The 23,158-nt window shown below is 34.1% G+C and overlaps 1 protein-coding gene across 1 annotated transcript in view; it reads right to left on the reverse strand.

Annotated features, from left to right (window-relative positions):
- Nucleotides 1-2,514: 2,514 nt before the first annotated feature.
- The window catches only part of OTOGL (otogelin like), a 205,822-nt gene continuing 185,178 nt past the window's right edge, over nt 2,515-23,158 (reverse strand). Inside the window, exons 52-61 of the mRNA XM_070507248.1 lie at nt 21,968-22,069; nt 21,392-21,496; nt 21,266-21,306; nt 15,206-15,269; nt 13,918-14,096; nt 13,356-13,460; nt 11,030-11,149; nt 9,594-9,639; nt 5,082-5,161; nt 2,515-4,419 (exon numbers count right to left, since the gene is read on the reverse strand). Coding sequence (XP_070363349.1) covers nt 4,219-4,419; nt 5,082-5,161; nt 9,594-9,639; nt 11,030-11,149; nt 13,356-13,460; nt 13,918-14,096; nt 15,206-15,269; nt 21,266-21,306; nt 21,392-21,496; nt 21,968-22,069 — 1,043 coding nt within the window. The 3' untranslated portion in view covers nt 2,515-4,218. The remainder of the gene's footprint in view (nt 4,420-5,081; nt 5,162-9,593; nt 9,640-11,029; nt 11,150-13,355; nt 13,461-13,917; nt 14,097-15,205; nt 15,270-21,265; nt 21,307-21,391; nt 21,497-21,967; nt 22,070-23,158) is intronic.

A 23,158-nucleotide genomic window follows, 5' to 3' on the forward strand; every position in this document is an offset into this window, starting at 1 on the left:
AATCCTAACCCACTTGTTGGGCTACAGACTCTCAGTCAGAGTCATGCTTCTTCTACATCTTGCAATCTTCTGAATCTACATGTTGTAACCACAAATGTTCTCAATAGGTTAATTTTAAGAAATTGTTGAGATATCTGGATTTCAATAGTTTTCTTTTCTGTATAATGTGAACATTAATCTTGACGCATCACATGGTAATTGATTGCTTAGAAAAAGCTCAGAAACCTTCTTTCCACTCCTATTAAAGGCCTCCATTCTGCTTTTAGGCATCAGAGACTCAAAGTACCATATCTGCCTCTTCTCCTTTCTAGCTTTCTTGAATGGAATAAATTAGTAATTAATTTAGAGTTATCTCTTGAAACTAACAGGAATGAGAGATTTTGTCTTAATAATTTAATTTTAAAAGATGGAACCAAAAATCTCAGATTACATTAATTATAATATTCTTAAAGATGGACCCTGGTGAGTTAAAGTTTGCAAAATTATTTGTCCTTACAGGACACACTGTAAAATCATCACTAAGAAAATGGACAAAGGAAAAATAGACAAAAGAAGAAATATAATAAGTATATGAAAAGGTTTGAATGCAGTGGCATACTCAGACATATTTGCTAATATATGAGCTGACATTTTCTGCTTATTATACCAACAAAGACTTTTATCTGTGACTAACTAGTGTTGATGATGATAAAGGATAAAAGAAACAAACTCTCATATACTTTTGGTGAGAGGAAAAAGCTGATTCAGCAGTTGTGGAAAACAAATTAGGCAATACACATGGAGATTCTTCAGGACAGAGTGGTTAAGTTCGTGTGCTCCAATTGGGCGGCCCAGGGTTTCCCTGGTTTGGATCCTGGGTGCGGACATGGCACTGCTCATCAAGCCATGCTGAGGCGGCATCCCACATAGCAGAACTAGAAGGACTCATATCTACAATATACAACTATGTACTGGGGCGAGGGGGTGCTTTGGGGAGAAGAAGAAGAAAAAACAAAAAAGATTGTCAACAGATATTAGCTCAGGTGCCAATCTTTAAAAAACAAATGTTGATGCCATTTGATCCTTCAATTCCACTTCATGCAGAAGGATTTAAGATGGGGACAATTAAAAACAAACTTAATATCCATCAATAGACTGGTGAAACAAGTTGTGATATTCACTTAATGGAATACTATGTAGCATATAAATTTCTACTGCAGAAAACCTTTTAAGAAAAAATTCTTAAAGAAATTAAAAATTATAAAAAATAATATAACCTAGAGATCATTCCACACCAATATACAAATTTCTCTTTCATTCTTTTTTTTAACAGTTGCATACTATTAAATTATATGGGTTAATATTTATTTCCTCAACTCTTGCCGGTTCCAGTCTTTTGCATTACAAACAGTGCTGATGAATAACCTTGCATAAGTGCCATTTTGTGTTTGCACAGTTATTTGTCTAGGGTATATATCCTAGATAACTTGGTCAAACCAAAAAGCACCTCTAAATTTTAGTAGACATTGAGAAAGCCTCAGTATTTCAACTATTTTGTGTCATCATCAATGACATATGAAAGTACCTGTTTTCCCAGAGCCTTAAAAAAATAAAAGTATAATTAGACTTCTGAATTGCTACTGAAATCAGAAAGTGTATTTCAGTGTAGATTGAATCTGAAATGTTTTTATTAAAATTATGCTTTATCTTTTCATTGTTAAAGGATTCACTAGTATTATTTCTTTTTCTTTGCACTAGCAGTGCAAGTCCTTGCCCATCTTTCTATTGAGTTGTCACTATTTTCCTCTTGGGATTTTTTAGGGGCTCTTTATACATAGGAAGATTAGCCTTTGTCAGTGACACATTGCAAATATTGTGCTTTGATTTTACATTTTTATTTTGACTCTATGACACTTTTTGTCTTGCAGAATGTTTGTCTGTTTTTAGTTTTCCTCTTGTTACATTTATCAATCTTTTCTGGATATTGAGCCAGAATTAGAATGGCTCTCACTGCTCTAAGGTTATAATGAATTTCTCACATATTTTATTTTAGAACTTCTACTTTCTTTCTTTTGTTGGACATTTAAATCTCTGATTCATTTAGTATCAATCCTGATGTCAATGGTTGTATGAATCCAAATTTCTCTTTGTCCAAGTTACTATCCAGTTGTCGCAACACCGTTTATGGAATGTCCATTTTGTACTCCTCTGCTGATTTGAGGAACATCTTTATCATGTACTACATTCCAAAAAGCTGTGGGCTCTCCTTCTGGACTTCCTCATAGGTGTGGGCATTTATCTAATGCCTACTTTCTCACTAGACTCTAAGTTGAGTTGCATGAGAGTGAGCACTGTGTCTGTTTCATTCTGCCGTGTCCTCAGAGCTTAGAACAGCACCTGACACATAGATGGTGCTCATAGGCATCTGTTGTAGTATTTGAGAGTGTTTGCGAAGTTCTAGGAGAATGTTTCCCTTTTTCCCAAAAATAGGTTTAAAGATGATTTAATATTTTCAATTTAATGACAAATATTTTACAGAGCCTGAAAGTAAAGAAGTGGGTGGCAGATAATATACAGTATTATGTGCCTCATGTGAGATACACAACAGTTTCTCTTAAGCAAAATGTTAATTTATTTTAACTGAAAACATTTAATTCAATCTATATGTTAACAGGAATCAAAGAATATCAAAAAGTGAATGCCTAAATGAAACACTTCTATTAAGCACAAATAAGATAAAATCAATTTTTATACACAGTAGACACTGGAACTTCATTGATGCAAGGTTCATTTCATTCTTTCATCCATTTCTGGGTATCCCTGTAGGTGCAAAATATCTAGTAAGTTGCCATTTTTCTGGTAAGCATGATTTTGAAAGGGAGCAAATCAGCTAGCTCAAATCTGAGCCTCGTCCATCAGGCCTGAGCATCTGCTTTTCAGTGCAACTTTGCTGTTCTCTTATTGATGTTTGACTTCATTTGATCCCCACAACAATCATATCATATAGAGCATTCTCTCCTTTTTACAGACAAGGAAACTCAGATAACTATGTACCATAAGTGGCAAAGAATTTGGGCATTTGCAAAGATCTCAGGATATATTTTTTGCAAATTTCAAAAATCTACTGTTTTTAAAAAGTGCAACATTCTGTTGTAGAATTATTAATACATTCAAATCATTTTATTTCATTCTTCATTGGCGAAGCAGCAGCATGAAAAGCAAAATAGCATGCAACTTCAATAGTATGCATATACATCTCAAAAATTAGACATTCATGAGACAGGGAATAGCTAACTAAATGTTAAATACTAAAAACATACTTAATAACAGTTTTAATGGTATAAAAAATAAAAGCCCAAGATATCCCTCTGCTATTTAGCAACTGATGCTACAGTTCCCCATTCCTTATTACTGGGATAACTATTATATGTATTTATATACATATGTATGTGTTGCATTTTTTCCTTCTTTTTAAAGGCATTGAATTTAAAATTCTTTCTTCTGTGCAAGGCATACTCTTCAAGAATAAAAGCTTCTGTGATAGACACTTTAATACACTGTTCAGAAGAAAAGAACTTGGGACTGGAATAAGAAAGACCTAGACTTAGCCCAGTTGTTAATGTGAATTCACTATATTGTTACACCAAATGAATTTGCACAAGTCACACAGCTTCTCTGGTTAACTGATACTCCTGCAAAATGAAGGGAATTTGCAATAACATCCCTAATATCCATTCAGGCTTTAAATAATCTAAAATCTTCTAATTCCTTGATCTGTCTCTAAGCACACCACTCTTTATGACTATCCAGATGCCAATTTTAAATGATTACATTTACCAAGCTGTAGAGATAAAAGAATATCTTAATTTGGATAGTTATAACAGACTTGGCAAATAAAAAAAAATAACTACTGAGTGAAACTGAAAGGAATTCTGCAAAATAACCTTCTAGTTGATGACAATATCCCAGGTCTGTGGCATGTAGCAATTATATACATAACAGCATTTCAGCTGAACAACTTAAAATCATTTGATTCTCCAAAATAGAGAAAATCAATAAATCTAATTTTTCCATGGAAATTGTATATATTTTGTACCAAGTGTTAAATTGCCATGTCCCAATAGTCTGAAAAATACATTATTATTAAACAGTATCAATCCACCCTGTGCCTAAATAATAGAGATAAAAGTTAACTCCATTCAATGTTATGATGTTGCACAGAGCTCCCGGAATCCAAGTTCAGTTCCACTGGCATGTGCAGTCGATGGGTTCCTGGAGAGTGTGCATGATTTCAGTGCCATTTCCAGAGCAGTACAGTGGCACAGTCAAGTTCCGCACTCCATTTTCACGACAACACTTGCAGAATCTTAGATGGCTCTCAATATTGATGTTATATATGGTAGCTGATGGGCATTTTCCATCACAAGATGCGACATTTATCTGTAAGGAGAGACAGTGAGGGAAAAAAGCTTAAAAATTTTAAAAACTGGCTATTTGATTCTACTAGGAAGTCAAATGAAAGCAAGACTTTCTGCCTTATCACTTACTCTCAAGCTTCTGTATTGCAGAGATGGCAAAAAAATACTAGGTTGTAACTTAGTAACTCAGATAAGTCAAAGAGATTCATGGTGATGCCTAACACAGCAATTCTGATGTAACTCAAGGTATGAAATAAGACACATAACTAAACAGGTGTATGGACTATATTAATCACCACCTAATGATTCTCTCTACCCTATATTATATCATGGCTCAAATAGACTATAGAATTAGATAGGTCATATTAAGGGGGTGAAGTTAGAACTAGGACTATTTTTGCTGAGTAAAATTGCATAGTCAGGAAATGTAGTCAAATGTATTTAAGCTTAATTTCCATCTCTCTGGATTGCAATTATCGTTCAGAATTGTTGATTATTTATGCTAAGAATAATTCACACTGTTTCACAAACAGAATATTTTAATATTAGAATGTGGGAACAATCTCAAAGTTAAATATTGTAAGTGTTGGCATTTCGTTGGCTTACAAACTTATTAGTGCCAAGATACACATACTTTTAAAAGACACGTGTGTTTTATGTAACAAATGATACTTTTCCACTTACAGAGCTTTGACTTATACAGTCCTGTCTCCTTATAATTGATTTAATGATCACTCTCTGGCATATTCTTTCTTCTCGTTTGCCTGATAAAATATAAAAAACATTTATTCATCAAAAGGCCCATTTCAAATTGTTTCTTAATTTAGTTAAACACATGAATATATTTAAAATAGAAAATTGATATATTTTTATAAAATATATTCCTATATCAAGATATACTAAAATGTTACTCTTACATATTTTATGTTCAATATTTATATTCACCTTCTAAATAGATTCTCTCTTATATTTTCTAGCTTTATACTCATCTCTTTAACTTATTGTCCTGGAATGATTGTCATAATTATAAACAAAAGTATTCCACACATGCAATAATGCTAACACCAACCTGTGTGTGGTGTATAGATAAATCGACAGACAAAATATATACTTAAAATTCTAAAAATATAAAATAATTTTTAGAATGAATCATGGCATGTAGAAGTAAATATACATATACATAATCAAGGCATCTGTACATATATTCATAAATCTATTTTAAAATTAAAAACTGATAGATTTAAAACCACATTATCGTCATGGATATTAATATAAAATCATGCATGAATGAAATTGAATTATTTATCAACTATGTCGAAACTTATGGATGAATCATATTACACTTGATTTTATGGCTCTGAAATGACCTCTTTGATTTCAGATGAAAACAGTTTGTATTAATTAATGTTACATTAATATGCCTCTGTGTGTGATGATTATCACTTGATAATACACCCAAGAATATATATTTAATGCTGTATGATAGTAGATGCAACCCCTGAATCAGGACGCAAAAGACCAAGGTTCTTCCTTCACTCTGTTACTAACTTGCTTCGTCACTTCAGGAAAGCCATTGAATCATTCTGCTGAGTTTCCTTGTTTGCAAAAGACTGGAATTAGATCTCCAATTTTCAAATGAGTTTAGCCACAAAAATCTTTATTTAAATAAATGCTTAAATGAATTCGCCACACGTAAAGTATATAAAAATTAAGCTACTCTGGATGAAGTGGAGATAAGTAGCAAAGATTGCCTGAAATTAAACTGTCCTTTGTCAAGGCCACCCATGACCTCCAAATTGCTAATTTCAAAGGTCACATCTCAGTTCTCATTCTACTTGACTTCTCAGCAGCATGTGACCCAGTCCATCACTCCCTCCTCCTTGGTAATGCTTTCCGCACTTAGCTTCCAGAGCACTCTTTGGTTTTCCTCCCATCTCATTTGTCGCTCCTCCTCCATCTCCTAAGCTTGTCCTTTCTCTTTTTCCTGACCTACCACTGTATTGTGGCCCAAAGCTCAGTGTTGGTGGCAGAGGGCAGTCTGTTTTGTACCTTATGATGCTTTCACTCCATGGTTCCTTCATTAGCCTTCTATTCTAATGTAAGTTTAAGAATAAAGAAATCATCTTTAACATGACCTATTAGGTGCCTTCCCTCTTTGTTCTATCACCTTTGTCCCCGTGCTATAGGCGCACTTGACTATTTCCTCCACTTTGAATACTCTTCACTCTTTCTGGCTGGCTTCCCAAGGACATTCACTCTCTGCTCAAATGACACCTCCTCACAGAGGCATTCTCTAACTACCCACTTAAATTAGCAACCCAGTTCCCCTCACTCTCCATCCCTTTTTTTCTGCACTGTTTTTCTTTATATCACTCATCACTGCCTGACATAATAGTATATATTTACATATTTATTGTTTCCTCCTTTTCTAGATAATATGCACTGTGCACGCAGATATTGTTTCATTCACTATTATAATCCCAGTGACTAAAAGAGTGTCTGGTACCTGAGAGGCACTCAATAAAAATCTGTTTAATTCATTTGATGAATGAAACTGGGACAGCATAAATTTATTGTTAGTTGGCCAAATCTGTTTGTACTAAGAATCATCTCCTATTCATTCCACAGAGACTTTATTGTAACAGATTTTGTTTAGCACAGCACCCACCATCCACATCTACAGTCTCTCTGATACAGCCTGGTCACCAGAAAGCAGACTGCAGGCAAGGGTTCTCTGACACCAAAGCAGAAATACATCACAAGTTCTTATATGTCCAATGAGAGAAACTGAGGTGGCTTGTTATTATTCCGCAACTTCAAAGAGCTTGGCAAAATTGAAAGATCCTGGGACCAGGCACTGGAGAGGCCTAAATCTATTACTGACTAGTGCGATCAACTTTTCTGAATCTTCATTTCCTCATCTGTAGGGGAAACCACACCTACCTCCCAGAACTGTGGTGAAGAATAATTGTAGTGCTGTCTGCAGTGGGCTTAATAGTGTTGATGTGTGGCAGGAAATGAATGGTAGCAATATGATCAGTCACACAGATCCTGTTCACCCTCAGATAACATAAATGTACTCACTTCTCTAGTAAGTAACATGGGGCTACAAATCCAAGGACTTCATATTGCAATATGATTCTATTCCTGTATCTCACACCTAAAGAAGAGTCTACACTTGAGGGAGCAGAAGGAAAGAGAAATGAGATCATAAAAATATAAGCTTGCTCAGATTCTGGAGCCTAAATTTCATTCCTTAAGTTCCTGATACAACGACTATTTGATACATATTAGTTTACATTTGATTCAGAGAATACTGAATAAAAAAATTGCTTATTTCTAATGAGCATAAAATTTTTAATTAGTTTGTGTCTGAGCTCTAGCAATTAAAAATGCACAAGTGCTTTTTTTTATACATTATATTACCCACAAAAGTCCCAAAAAGATAACTGTTATAGGTTGAATTGTGTCTTCCAAATATTCCTATGTACCTCAGAATGTGACCTTATTTGGAGACAGGGTCTTTTCAGAGGTAATCAAGTAAAACTGAGGTCATTAGGGTGGGCCCTAATCCAGTATAACTGACATCTTTATGACCGGAAATTTGGAAACAGATAAGTGGATCAAGAGAACACCAAGGGAACATGAAGACAGTCATCTACAAGCCAAGGAGAGAGGCCTGGAACACCCCTTCCCCCGCAGCCCTCCGAAGGAACCGACCCTGCCCACGTCTTTGTCCTAGACTTCCAACCTTCAGAACTGTGAGCCAATAAACATCCGTTCAGTCATCCAGTTTGTGGTACTTTGTTATGGCAGCCCCGACAAACTAATACAATAACAAATTAGACATCAAGCCATCTTACGTTGAACTTTTTTGTTTGTGATGGGTGTCTACGTATGTGTTGGATTTGTTTTTTTATAACTCATGTAAAGAAAATCTCTGTCATACTAGCCCTGCCAATGATCAACAGACATCAGTCAGCCTCTGTCCTCTCCCAAAACTTATCCTGGGGATGTTCCAGAGTATCATTAGTGCTTAAGAAGCAGGCTGTGCAATCAAGTCTGGAGTCGAATCCCATCCTTCACAAGAGGTATGACTCAGAGAGTTACTTACCCTCGCTAAGCTGAAAGTCAGGATGAATGCAGAACCTATTTCATTAGAATTTTGTGAGAAATAAACAGCCTATAGAAAACTTAGGATAGTTCCTGATTTATACGCTATTATGTTCAATAGTATATATTATAATTATGTTGTATCAATTTTTTAACATATTTTAATATTCTGTTCAATATGACTATCAGCTTTAAATACACAAGACCATTTTTACATATTTATGGGATTTAGTCCTTGATGAAAAAAGTTCAGAAATCTCACTTGAGAAGCCTAATAATTTGTATCTAAGAATCCAACCCTCCATTATGGCATTATTAACCTGAAGTGTATTGTACCCTTTTTTCCGAAAGCTTCTCTAAACAATTTTAAAATTATTATCTGTGCCAAATTTCCTAAAACTTCTATTTTTATTTTGACATAAATTCGTAAATACTTTAAAAAGAAAAAATGAAAATGGTTGCATGAATACCGCTCTATTCTATTTTAGTCCTTAAAATCATTAAAAATTACTGAGAAATAAACCTTATAATTCAAATTAATCTAAAATATAGTGCATGCACATAACTTTATCAAAATAAGTATGAGAAGTTTTATATGTAAGGTTTAAATACAATTCACTAAACTGGCATTTCTCAAATGTATTATACAGAATCATAGACTTGTTCAAAAAGGTTTGGAAACTACTGCACTCTACATCCTTATTGGAGTCACAGTGCCATTCTCATCAAAATCCACTTTGTGTAGTTCAGTGTGTTCCAAGCACGTTTGACCCTAGGGCACCTTTGAGCTTAAAACCTATTAATATTCTATTCTATACCCTTGGTAAATGCAACATTAAAGAAATTTCTAATACATAAGTTAAAATTCATCCTAATTAAAAACACTTTACTCATACTCCAGAAGATAAAGACTAAGTACAAAATAATCAACCACATGACACAAAAACATTTAAATAATATACATTATAGCATTTGCTTCCCTCCTTGCATCATAAGAACTGAATTTTATGAGAAAAATCATAATCACAGTGAGCAATTAAAATTAATCTATCAAATTAATAGATGTAATATGTCCTCACTTACAGATCTTGCAACAGCCTTCATTATAGAGCTTTACAATCCCTTCATTCTAGGAGGAGAGAAGGAATAAAGTCAAAAATCACAGAGTTCGTTTATTTCCTCAGACTAGAAATAGAAAACTAAATTTCTCAATATTTTTATTAAATACCACAAAGCCTTTATAGGAAAATGATTGGAATTTAACTATTTCTAATAAGAATTTCTTTGTTTTTAAAATTAGGAGCAGATATTTTGTTTAAAATTTTATTTATTCATTAGTAATATGAAAAGGAGCACAAAAAGATTAACTTACTTAAAAGAACACATTATAAATACCATAAAAAAATTTCTTACTAAAGCAAAGTACTAATAGGCACTCTAAATAGAGGCCATTATGTTTTTTAAACTCCTCAAAATAATCTAAACTATGCTATCAGACTAGACTGAGTTCCTGAAAATAACTGGAGTGCTAAAATGACATATCTTTTTCTGTAATATTTTATTATTCAAAAAAATTCTCCACTTCAGGATGACTCTTGCCAAAGACAAAATTAAGGAAATTTTGTTGATTATCTTTTGGAATTCTTACAATAAGTTGTTAATTGCTTTTAGTTACTTGCTAATTGCAATTCAAATAAAAGAATAATTTACTTTATAATAATGAATCTGTGAAATAAGACGATGCCTAAGATTCTTCCAGGAGATGGAATTCTATTACTTTAGTACATATGATATCTATCTAACCAGCCTGCTAGATAGCCATCGCCTGTAAAGGGGCACGTCTCGGAAAAAACAAAATCAATGAGACCATGCTATTTCTCTACACTCAAGAAAAACATTGCCTCACACAACAGAGCAAAGCTCAACTTTCATTAGGGATTATTATCTCCTAAATAATTAAAGCTACAAAGAATCTTTTTTAAAACTTGTTATCACTTTCAAAAATCTACTCTCTCAATGGACTCTTCTCTGAGAGAACAGGGAACTGGGAGAGCAAAACTAAAGGGTCAGTAATGCAGTGGCCTGTGCTCAGAGGAGCCAGGACAGGCTTCACTTAGGCCAGCATGCATCAAAATTGAATGCCATCATAAATCCGGCTGTGTGCTTAAGAAAGAGAAAATTGGCCAACCTCTGATTGATTAGTTTATTAATCTAAACTGAAAGAAAGACTAGGTCTGCTGATCAAATGAGTTTTCAATAATTCTTTGGTCTACATATTAAAAACCTAGAGATAACATAATATCCATTCAGGAAGAGTGAAAATTATAAGAAACACCATACATAACTCAAAATAGCAAACTGAGGGAATATAACAGAGCTTTTATACATCCATAAAAATAAAACATTCACCAAAATAAATAAGCTACAATGTCTGTATTTATGACCTTGGAAAGCATATTAATGTGTGTTTTCTAAATTATATTTAACACTAATTTTCTTAGATATAACAAAGTACAAACCATTTTGCACTCTGTCTCATTGAAAGGAGGACAGACCATACTGTAGTTCAGAATCATTGTCCCTTCATCCGTCTTCACACACTCGTACGTGGAGCAGTTATAATGCCAGGTACTCCCCTCCTAAAAGTAAACAAGAAAGTTGCTGTTTTGTTTATTAAAATCTGCTACATTTCTTAAGAAGAATATTTCCTATTCTACTGAATCAAAAGTCAAGTCAAGACGTAGAGAGTCTCCTGTGACATGAAATTTACATCCGGAAATGTCCCAAAATGTATCTAAAATGGTTAAAAATACATATGCATGTAATGTGTGTGTGTGTTTGGTTTCATACTAGAACTGAGATGTTAATGTGAAATAAAGCAACAGAAAGAAGCAAATAGGTATCTGTTTCTATTAAAAAATTAGCTATTTAATTTGGCCAAGTGTCAAAGGTCTTGCTCTAATATTTCCTCACTAATTATAAAACAACAAATCATATTACTTAATATGCCTCCCTTCTTGAGATTTGTTTATTCTTCCTTCCACTCCCTTATCAGCAACAAATTAAAAAGTCTTTGGATGATAGTGATTATTGACTTAGGGTTCTAGTTTTTATACCTTATGGTTATTTAAAAACCTATTCCTATTCTTCTAACAAATTTTTAAACATAATAACTGCTTATTTCATTCCTGACTTCAGAATTCTTATTTAGAAGTAAAGTCAGCTGAAAATAATTATTATGTAATTATTGGGCAGTAATTGTTGATCTATATTTTATTTTATAACTTGCATTTTTAAATGCTAGTCAAACCCTGGCTTGAAGATTCCTTAGGGACCAGTAAAGAATTTTGACAAACTTTTTTTCCCTAGATTCTGTTTTAACTTATGGATATCTTCAGGTATTCTATGAACTTCAATTGGAAATTATCTACAAGTCCAGGTCTAAAAGAAGATAAAATATTCAAATTCAAATAGTAATTCTAATATTCAATTCAAATAGTACCATAAAATTTATCTGAAATAAAAAATTAGTTGTACCATAGAAATTACATTTCTAGATAACTAAAGCTTATCTTTGAAAGAGCCAAGAGTTAATGATCCTGCTGTATATTTACCTATATTGCATACTTGCTGTGTTCTTAAAAAATATTCAGAACATAATTTAATTTTTTATTCAAATTTCAGGGATAATACTGAGAATACTAATTATATATGCCAATCGTTCCTGGATTGTTGACATCTATAGAGTTTATGTTGCCCTGTTACCAAAATCCCCAAATTACTGTATTTTTTCAAGTAGTCTCTGATTCCTTTTCTCTCACTGACACCTACACCTCCTCATCATTTTATGTTTCCTTTTTCAAGACTCTTTCTTTAGAAAATATATTACAAAACAGATAAATAATATCAACAAGACTGTTTAAATCAATAACACTACTTTGCACATAATGGTAAAACAATAGGCTATGGCACAAGAAGATAATTGTTCATCTTTCTTATTTAATAAAATGTACAGAATTGGAGATATCTGTTTTTCTTTGGGTATCTCAGCAATCCTATGTAATTAAGAATGTCAGAAATAAGACCTCCAGAAGATTAAACTGTTAATGGAAAAAAATTAAGCATAGCAAAATAAACTGGAACTACTTTCAGGTGATGTAAATTATAAACAGAATTTGTGACCCTCCTAAATCTGATGGCGTCACTAACAACTGCACTAATTATGAAGTTCTCTTCTCCTGTTCTAGGCAGGGAGTAGGTCAGTCTGCACACCTGTTAGAGTTATTATGAGATAATGAGAGAATTCTGAATAATTTTATTGTTTTTGATGGAAAGATGTGGTATAACAATGACTTTTAGAATCATATTTTTTTAAATTGTCAGATATTCTAAAACTTTTCTCTTATTTATCCACTTAAATCTTCAATATGTGAAATAATAAAGTGCTAACATCTTGGATTTCAGATTTCTATTAAAATGCTTCATTTCAAGTGAGTGGAAAAAAACCAATATTGTTCTTTCCATTTGTAATGATTAGAAATACGCATTTCTCAAAGCTCATTCCTCACATCTGGAAAAAAGTGAGGATCTATGATAAAATAAGTTTGAGAAATGAGTTAAACATGTTTCCTTACAACAGGAATTATCAGATACTTTAAAATGTGACAAATGTAACCGTGTCTTGTGTGTTGTCAGTATGCTGTATATGGGTGTGTTCATTGTATGTAGAACTCTATATGTTTGTGTGCATTTTTCAAACTTATTTGACTTAAGAACTTATTCTTAAAAAGTAGCACAGAGAGCTAACCTCCAAGCGATACATTTTAGGAAATAAGGAATTCATACCTCATATATAACTGATGTTCCATTTTCCCTTTGAAATTTGCAGGACACATTTTTGCAGGTACCACAACAGTCATAATCACTTGGAGATGGAGTGTATACCTGGTGCTGTGTATAATGATAATACATTAAATTAACCACACAACAATACTAATATTTTAATGAATTAGTTCTCGATGTGCTTCCCATATAACTATATGCTCTCTCAGAACACCTGGAAGCATTTCTAAGGTTGAATTTGAGGCACTTCAGATAATAGTTGACTTTATGTGGCTATATAGGAAGTGAAGCAAATGATATCCTTTACATCTACCAGCCAAGATTCATCAAGTAGGTGTAGCAACCTCAGGTCAAGCAAGCTGTAATAGTAAGACCCCTGAAGCTCAAGGTTATACACAGAAAAAGGAAAGTCTGCATTATATAGATATATTAGACATTAATAGATGACAGAAGAATGATTTGAGTATATATTCTTGACTTATGGAGTAGTCACTAGTTCAAATTCTATAGCTGCCATTTTAAGATCGATTAACTCTCACCAGAATGACTTATAAAGAATACTTACAATGTCACATTCTTTTGAACAATTCACCATTGTAAAATTCAGAGTGTGAAAGCCTGTATGGTTATCTTTTTCTTCCAGACACTCTATTGTATAACAAAAGTCTCCTTCCAAATACTTTATCATAGATTGGCCAGGATTCAATACTGATACTTCTTGAAATACGCACACATCATCCTTTTCTAAGAAAAAGAAATAGTCAACAAGAAAGTACTATACTGAGGATGTTATTAATCAATCACTGGAACTTTTATTTAAGTCTATGTTTTCATTATGATGTGGAAATTTTTCAAAACCAATGAAGATCTTCACCTTTATATGTTGTTAATAACTCAAGAGCTTACTTAATAATGAATGCAGCACATTTATTCCTTAACCTACAATAAGAAATTAATCTGTAAACTCAACTGCTGTTAAATGTTTGAACTTCCTCCAAAAGCTATACTTTATAGCAGATTCCAGAATTTTATACGTAAGAGATCATCAATCTACTTGCTGTTCCCTCTTCCGGAAACAAGACATGACCATTTTGGGGAGTGGATATAGATGGAGGCAAAATCGAAATCAGTAGTAGCAGGTCTCTTCATCATGGGACCGTGTGACATTTTATGGTTTTTAATTGTTATTTTGAGAGAAAAATTTCAACTTTATTGTCTTGCAAAATAAATAGTTATATAAATAATACTTCCTGATGAAGGTAGCTGATTTAATACGCTATCATACCCTTAAAGGTGGCATATTGAGGTGGGCTAGAATAGTGATGAAGAATTCAGCTCAGAGGCTCTTTGTGACTCACCAACACTGAATTTGGGCCTTATTTCATATAAAAATACATAAGTTTCAAGTTGTTGAATGAAAGTTTTATTTTTTATTAACCTACGAATACTTAATATGAAGATTTATTTCACAGAAAATTAACTCTGCACTTTGCAAAATTAACATCAATAATAATAAAACAATGAGCAAAAATCTCACTTTTAGATGTTGCCTACTTTTTAAAAATTAAATATTATTTAAATATATTAAAAAGAGCTCTAGTATGAACTTTAAATTCTGTCAAGCCTCTGAAAAAGTATTCATTTTTCTCTCCTATTATCAAATTTCTCAGAACATTTAGAGATATTACAAAAGAAGAAACTAAAAAATAATAGACATTTTTATACTCAAAAGCTGGTGAATGGCTTAAAATATGTAACACATCTCAAAGAAAATCATCTTTAATTTGTTAATTATCAACAACAGACACCAACAGTATTCACTATCATTTAAAAGTTACAAAAAGCATAGTTACCACAGAGATACTTCACACATCCACAATCACTCTGAAAGTTACGGTCTATTGTAGTAAATTCTCCCTATTAAAAAGATATTGTTATTATATGACAGATCGTATGGCTTATTATATGACAATTATAAAAAAAAATACACCATATAACATCTAATGAGTTCTCTACCACACAGCCAAACACATAGCACGGGCTTAATAAATATTTGACAATAAACAGGCTTGGATTAACCCAGTGGTTGTTTAATTAGCAGCCCATGGAAGACATTTACAATAAACAATGTGATCACGGATCACTCAGTCTCTTTAGACTTTAATTTCCTAATCTATTAAATGAGTGAAGGTGGATAAGATGATCTTTATGGTTTGTCCTAACTTTAAAACTATATTGTTTGATTCTGAGCTTCTAGTGGGCAATTTGAAATAAGAGAACACTTGCTAACCCTGGAAGCTTCACTTACTGGAAATGCTCTTGATCTGTTCTATAGAGCTGGTCCAGGGCTCTGGTGTCTGCGTGCAAGCAAGGCTACTACAGCATATAAAACAGGAGAAGAGTATAGCGCAGTGATCAATAGCACAGACTCAGGGATGGGAACGCCCATGTGCCAATCCTGGCTCTGCTACCTGCTTGCTGCGTGATCTAGGACAGGTTACTTAGCCAGTCCACTCCTCACTTCCCTCATTTGTAAAATGGCGATAATAATACTGCCTACCTCTTAGGAATGTTGAGAGAAATAAATGAGTCAATACATGTAAAGAGCTTACCAAAGGGCTGACACACAGAAAGTACTATATAACCTTTAGCTGTTAGCAAATTGTTGCCATGACCAGTGCTTAAACTTTGCCCAATTAGGAATAGTTTAGATTCGTCTCAAGAGTAGGATCAGGCTTAAAAGTTTCAAGAACTGCATTTTAAGCATCACTTTTCATGGCTGTATTTAACTTTCATATGACATTAGTAATAAAACCAATTTGATTCTTGACACAAAAAATGATTCAAATAAATTCATTGTAACATATAAAAGGCACTTTTCCCCATAAACTAATAATATCTTACTTTTTATAGTCTTTTATAAGGTGTAGTTTCATAAACATTAACTCATTTGATGTTTTATGACTTTTAGTCATTACACAGTCCCAATGGGATTCGAAATAAAGTGTTGTAGAAATATGGACTTAAAAAATAATAATAAATCAAGTTCTCCCACTGCACGCCTACTCCAAAAGATTAGATAAGGAGGTATCAGGCTCACACCAACCCTTTTAAGTCACTTAGCCACCTCTTCTTCAACAGTGAAAGCCACAATGCCCACTGTGTCCTCCCAAGCTTTAGTTTAAATATTCTATTCTCCCCATCTATACTCATTTCCTGTGAGATCTTATCCATATATCTAGTCATACTTTTATTCTTACTCAATTTCACCTAGAGGAAATATCTCCTTGATTCTTCTGCCAATACGACATCAAATATCGTGGTATTTTTTACTCTCAAGCACGCACTTCTCTCCTTTAAAGTCAGTAGCAAAATCACCTTAAGTTGTCTCCACTTTTGGGCTATTATGAATAGTGTTGCTATGAATATTCATATACAAGCTTTTGCATGGACATATGTTTTCATTTCCCATGGGTATATATCTAAGAGTGGAATTGCTGGGTCATATAGCAACTATATATTCAGCCTTTTAAGTAACTACCAGATTGTTTTTCAAAGCAGCTGTGCCATTTTACATTCCCACCAGCAGTGATGAGGGTTCTGATTTCTTTACATCATAGTCAACATATATTATTATCTGACTTTTTAGTGGGTGTGAAGTGCTATCTTACTGTAGTTCTGATTTTCATTTAACTAATAGTTAATGAAGTTAAGGATCTTTTCTGGTGCTATCGGCCATTGTATACCTTTACGTGGACAAATGTCTAGGTTTATCTATACAACAGAATATAATTTAATAGTAAATAGGGATGAAGTACTGATACATGCTATAACATGGATGAACCTTGAAAACTTTACGCTAAGTGAAAGGAATCACAGAAGACCACATATTATATGATACCATTTAAATGAAATATTCATAATAGGCAAATCTATAGAGATAAAAAGTAGGGTAGTGGGGCTGGCCCAGTGGCATAGTGGTTAAGTTCGTGTGCTCTGCTTTTGCAGCCCAGGGTTCACAGGTTCATATCCTGGGCACAGACCTACACACTGCTCATCAAGCCATGCTGTTGCAGCGTCCCATATACAAAATAGAGGAAGATTAGCATAGATGTTAGCTCAGGGACAATCTTCTTCAAGCAAAAAGAGAAAGATTGGCAACAGACGTTAGCTCAGGGCCAATCTTCCTCACAAAAAATAAAAATAAAAATAAAAAATAGTAGATTAGTGATTTCCCAGAGCTGGGGAGGTTGGAGGGAAATAAGGAGTGCCTGATAACAGGTACAGAGTTTCTTTCTGGGGTGATGAAATTATCCTAAAATTGATAGCATTGAGGGTTTCACAATTCTGTGAACATCATAAAAACCATTGACTTGTATACTTTAAGTGGCTGAATTGTATGGTATGTGTTATATTTCAATAAAGCTGTCATTAAAAAAGAAATACTGCAAAGGCCTGACATACACTCTTTACATTGAAATACATTTGTGGTCTGTGTGAATAAACCACATACGTGATTTTAAAAAGATGTATGTTCTTTTTATGTTTTATTTATTTATCTATTTTGAGGAAGATCAGCCCTGAGCTAACTACTGCCAGTCCTCCTCTTTTTTGCTGAGAAAGCCTGACCCTGAGCTAACATCCGTGCGCATCTTCCTTTACTTTATATGTGGGACGCCTACCACAGCATGGCATGCCAAGTGGTGCCATGTCCACACCCAGGATTCAAACCGGCGAACCCCGGGCCACCGAGAAGCGGACCATGCAAACTTAACCACTGCGCCCCCCGGCCGGCCCCAAGATGTATCTTCTTAAACACTGAAACTAGCATGTAGCCATCATTCAGAGTGAGGACTCAGGAATGATGGGTCAGGTCAGTGTGTAGAACCATGAATATTAAAACTAAATTATGATGCATGCGCGGTCACATATATTCAGGTAAGATGTTCAAGGATACTGAAGCTACTACTTATGTTTTTGTGCCAGCACAGTGCTAATACAGAATATAAGAGGCACTCAGTACATGTTTGTAACGTTGGGTAATGTCAAAGTTTGATTCAGAATTAATATTCAGACCTTGAAAGTTGAGCTGGAAATAAGCTAGATGGGCCAGCACCTAGAACAAATGTTGGGGAAGGAAAAGAACAAGGGAAAGGTAGAATGGTAGAAACTCACTAGAAGAAGAAAAAAAACAGGAAAAGGGAAGGACAGACAGGAATTAGTTGGTTGATTGGTGGTCAGGCCAAGACAAGCATTAAAGTTCCAAAAGAAAGCAGAGGTAAGGCAACAACCACATCATGGTAAAAGAGTGAACATAGAGGCTTCCACCCAAAGAAGCTTCAAAGGACCCAGAACACAGGAGGCACAAAATCCCATAGGAGGAAGGCCTAAGTTCATATTGCTGTGTTGGAAGTTACTGAAATGCCTCAAAATGCTGTGTTGCCAGGGGCGCTCTGAATGAGGCTGGGAACAAATGGAATCCCAGGGTCTCCACTCTGAGCTGCATCTCACGACATTAGAGCGTTTGTCCAAGGACCCAGTACTCTTGGACCCTTTGTGTGTGAGCCTTGTAACCTGAAAGAGTTTTTAGGTATCTCCCTCTCTCTGTCTCTCATACACACACCCACACATCCACATTTGTAAAATATATTACAAAGGGCCAAAGTCTTCTCTTTTGCTCTTGAATTCAACCTGTCTTGCTCCACCTCACTATACACAAGGTCCTCATTCATGAATGGCTGTGCTAGGCTCTTGTTGATCTCCTATCATCTAATGTTGTCATGCCCTTACCCTGCTACACAGGAATAGCAACATCTGCTCCCTCAAACATCATTTTCATCCAAAGTCCCATCCTATGCAGGAACCTTTCCATCTCCTATCATATTAAATCTGCACTGAGTTCCTCAGTGTAGGACTGTGCTTTTTAGGTGGCTGGTACCATGACCACACCTAATGGGTTTTCAACAAATGTTGGTTGAAAGAATAACTGAAAACAGTAAATGAGTAAATCAAATCTAAATTCCTCAGCTTTGCCTTTAAAGCCCTCCCCAACTCAACAGTCATTCATTGTTCCTCCTCTCTTTAGCTCTTTCTCAAGGAGAGAGAGTCCTGTCTGGACTAGTTCAACTCTTTTCATCTATTATTCTTAACCTATCACTTTCTTCCAAACTTTTCTTGATGCTCACCTTCCATAGAAAGTTCCATGATGATTTACACTTTCTGGTTAACTTTTGAGTATTGGGTTTATTTTTCAGTAATAATTATAGCTGGTAGATATAGAACCCTTTCTATGTGTCAGGTACTAACTATTTCATTTGTATTAATTTATTTCATTCCTATAATGTAAGTATTGTTATTATTTTTATATTACAGATGAGGAAAGCGAGACACAGCTAGAGAGAGGCAAGGCCAGGAATAGAAAGAAAGCAGTCTCCACCTGCTTCTGTTATTGTTTAAATTTATACTTGGCTGCACTTTGTAGGGGAAATGAAAGAGGTAAGGCACAGTTAAGAATAAATAAATACACACGAAATAGCCCTTGGTTTGAGTCCTGGAGATCTCAGCCAATCATTTACTCTCTCTAGGACTCAATTTTCTTACATATAAAATGAGTTAAAAATACCTACTTGGTGAAGATTCAACGAGATAAATATTAAACGTGCTGTGTAAACTGGGAAGGACTTGAGAAAAACACGCTATCATAATTCTACTCTTTTTGTTAAATGTGTATAAAGTGCACACAAAATAATCAAGTGAGACAATTTTTATGAAACTTATTTAAAAATTATAAACAAATCATAGATGATAACTCATCATAGAGTAAACATTGGATTAATGCTTTTTAAAATATAATTTAATTTATTTATTTGACATAAGAGCTGTGCATAATTAACGTATACGACTTGATGAAATTGGAGAAAAGTATACATCTATGAAACTATCAACACAGTTTATACCACAGACCTATCCATCACCTCCAAAAGTTTCCTCCCACTCTCATTTATTATTATTTTGTCATAAGAACACGATGTAATATCTACCCTCTTAGCAAATTTTTAATTATATGGTACAGTATTGTTAAGTATAGGCTCTATGCTGTGCAGTAGATCTCTAGGACTTATTGCATAACTGAAACTATGTACCCTACTTTTTAAACAAAACAATGCCATCCTGAGGGGTTCTATTACTTTAAAAAATGTCTCATTTATTCCCCAGAATATAGCTTTGACCTGGAGAGTCTGAATGAGCTCTCTAATGATACACATTGTTTAAGATGGAAAAGAAAAAAAAATGCCTTTTGAAAGAAAACTTATCTTCTCTGACATATAGGGCCAGGAATATGTTATGTTTCTCAAGTCTTATATCATGAAGGCAAATAATTCACGAAAATAAATTCTTGTAAAGCATCATGGACTGCACCTAATGGTTAAATAAGTGACATGTGAGTCATAATTATTATTTCTAAAAATTGAATCTTTGGAATGTCCTTAAGGTTTACATATTCATAGAGAACTCTTAAGAAGCTACCGACAGTTACATGTGTACTCCCCTCCTCCTCCACAGCAGATGTATTATTCATGCACTTTCTGAAATAATCACTGAGGGCACCTTTCAATATTGAGATAATATTTTTTTCAATGTTTTGTTTCATTTTAAGACCAATGAACTTAAGTAGATATAAAACTAGTAGATTTAGTCACCTGTAAAAAAAATAAGATATTGCACTTTCCTACCTCAAGTAAAATGTAAAAGGTTGGCTGCTCCCTAATACTAGAGCACATTACTTTCATCTACTTCAGCACCATTTAATGAAAATAATTCCATTAACTTTGAGAAGAATTCAGAAATGAGAGAGATAAAGGAAGAATAATCTGATTTAGATACGACAAGCCAATCAAAACATGTGTTCTCACCACTTCACAAGTTGGCATAACCAGGTTTTCACAGCTACATTCTAAAAGGCAAAAATCAGAATGTTTATATCGATCAGAATATATTAATTTATTGTAACAAAGCTTTAAAATTTGAAAATTAGTTACCACAATGCCACGTTGGACAACATTGACCAGAGACATTTTCTTTCGCAAGTTTCATATCTTCTGCACAGTCGAGCAGTGGCTTAGGACAAAGATTTGGCTCACAAACTAAATAGGAATATCACAAGGGTAAAGATTAACTTCATGTAATAGCCAGTTCTCCCTACCTACCATTTAGTTCACTGCCATTACTGATGTGGTGCATGGACTCACATCTTCCCAGAGCTGCCCCTCCCACCACCCAACTGCCACATGTTGATGAGGACAGAACTAACAACACATAAGAAGGTAAACAGTAGGAGAACTGGAACCGCTCATCAGATTAAGAGCCCTGTATGGAATCACCTGGATATCCAGAAATTCTAGGATGATGAAAAAGTCATAGCTAATCTATTTTTAGAAGGTAATAATATTCTTCAAGAAGTGCTCTTAGATGTATGAAAATATTACATATATTTAACATACATTTAATATATCAGAATTCAACTAAGGTCTGATATAACAGTACAACTAAGATGCACTGGGTTTCTTAAATATCAGATATACCTAAATATTTTAAATTAGTTAAAATATACTTACCACAGTAATACTGAGGACAACAGAAGTGTGTGGTATTAAGATCCACAGTGAGAAACTCCCCATCAGTACATAGTAGAATTGGTTCAGTACAGGATTCACAAACTAAAGGTAAAAAAAGGCCAGAAGTCACAGCCAAGCTAAAAACAAACTATTATCTCAAATTACTATACACTTATGAGATGAACATAAAATACATTATGTATAATAAAATAAGAAACAAGGAAAATAAGGCTTTAACAGACAGAACTTCTTATTTAGTCATAAAAACAACAGTATGCCTGAGCACATTGCTTTTGCTTTCCAAGCATACTGACATAGAAGAACGCCATCTTACCAGAAATACAAGGCATTAAGATTTCTGGAGTAACTAGTTCTTACTAGTATCAAAATTTCATTAATTAATTTATGTTTTCTTAATTCACTACTTTTGATTACTTCAATTAACGGACGAACAATGTAGTAGACACTTGTCTTCTAGAGCTGTTCAGCATTCCTCTGTCAACTTTGATAAAATCTCTGAGCAACCATGAGGAAAGCCCCACCTACACAGATTTGGAGTGACTGTTGCAGAGGTGCTTGATTCTCCCAGGCCTCTGTGTGGGAACAACCCATATTAGATGAATCAGAATCTCTCTCTATGGCATTTGAATCATCAACGGAAGCACTCCAGGATAGGAAATTCATCCATTGCTGACTCAATCATTAGTGACTCAACACCTAGAACAGCTGGTTTCTCGCCTTCCAGGGCTTGAAAGATCTGTTTCATCTTGATCCTGCAAAATCTTGATCCCCAAATCCTTCCAATAATTGATTGTGCTTAACCTAGCCAGAATCAATCAGTTTTTGCCACTTGTAGTCAAAAAACTTTGGTACCAAGCAATGTGTTCTGATTTTCCTAAGTACATCTAAAACCAATTAATCACCAAACAATCTTTGATATGATAATTCACTTGAAATGGAAAATAGAAAATTCTCTGTTTTCCAATGTCCAGTTCATTAGACAGAAAATATAGCTACATATACAGTCATCTCCCAGACACCCTTCATTTCTACTATTCTTTTTTGAGATCATCATAGCTCACACATGATATACAGGAGGAAAATTTTAAATAGGTCCTATAATGTTTTAGCAGAGTCCATTATTCTAGTTGATTCTTCAAGGAAAGCCAGGACTAAATTTTTCACCAAAAA

This window comes from Equus asinus, chromosome 4 (genome assembly GCF_041296235.1).
Source record: "Equus asinus isolate D_3611 breed Donkey chromosome 4, EquAss-T2T_v2, whole genome shotgun sequence".
NCBI classification, from domain to species: Eukaryota; Metazoa; Chordata; class Mammalia; order Perissodactyla; family Equidae; genus Equus; species Equus asinus.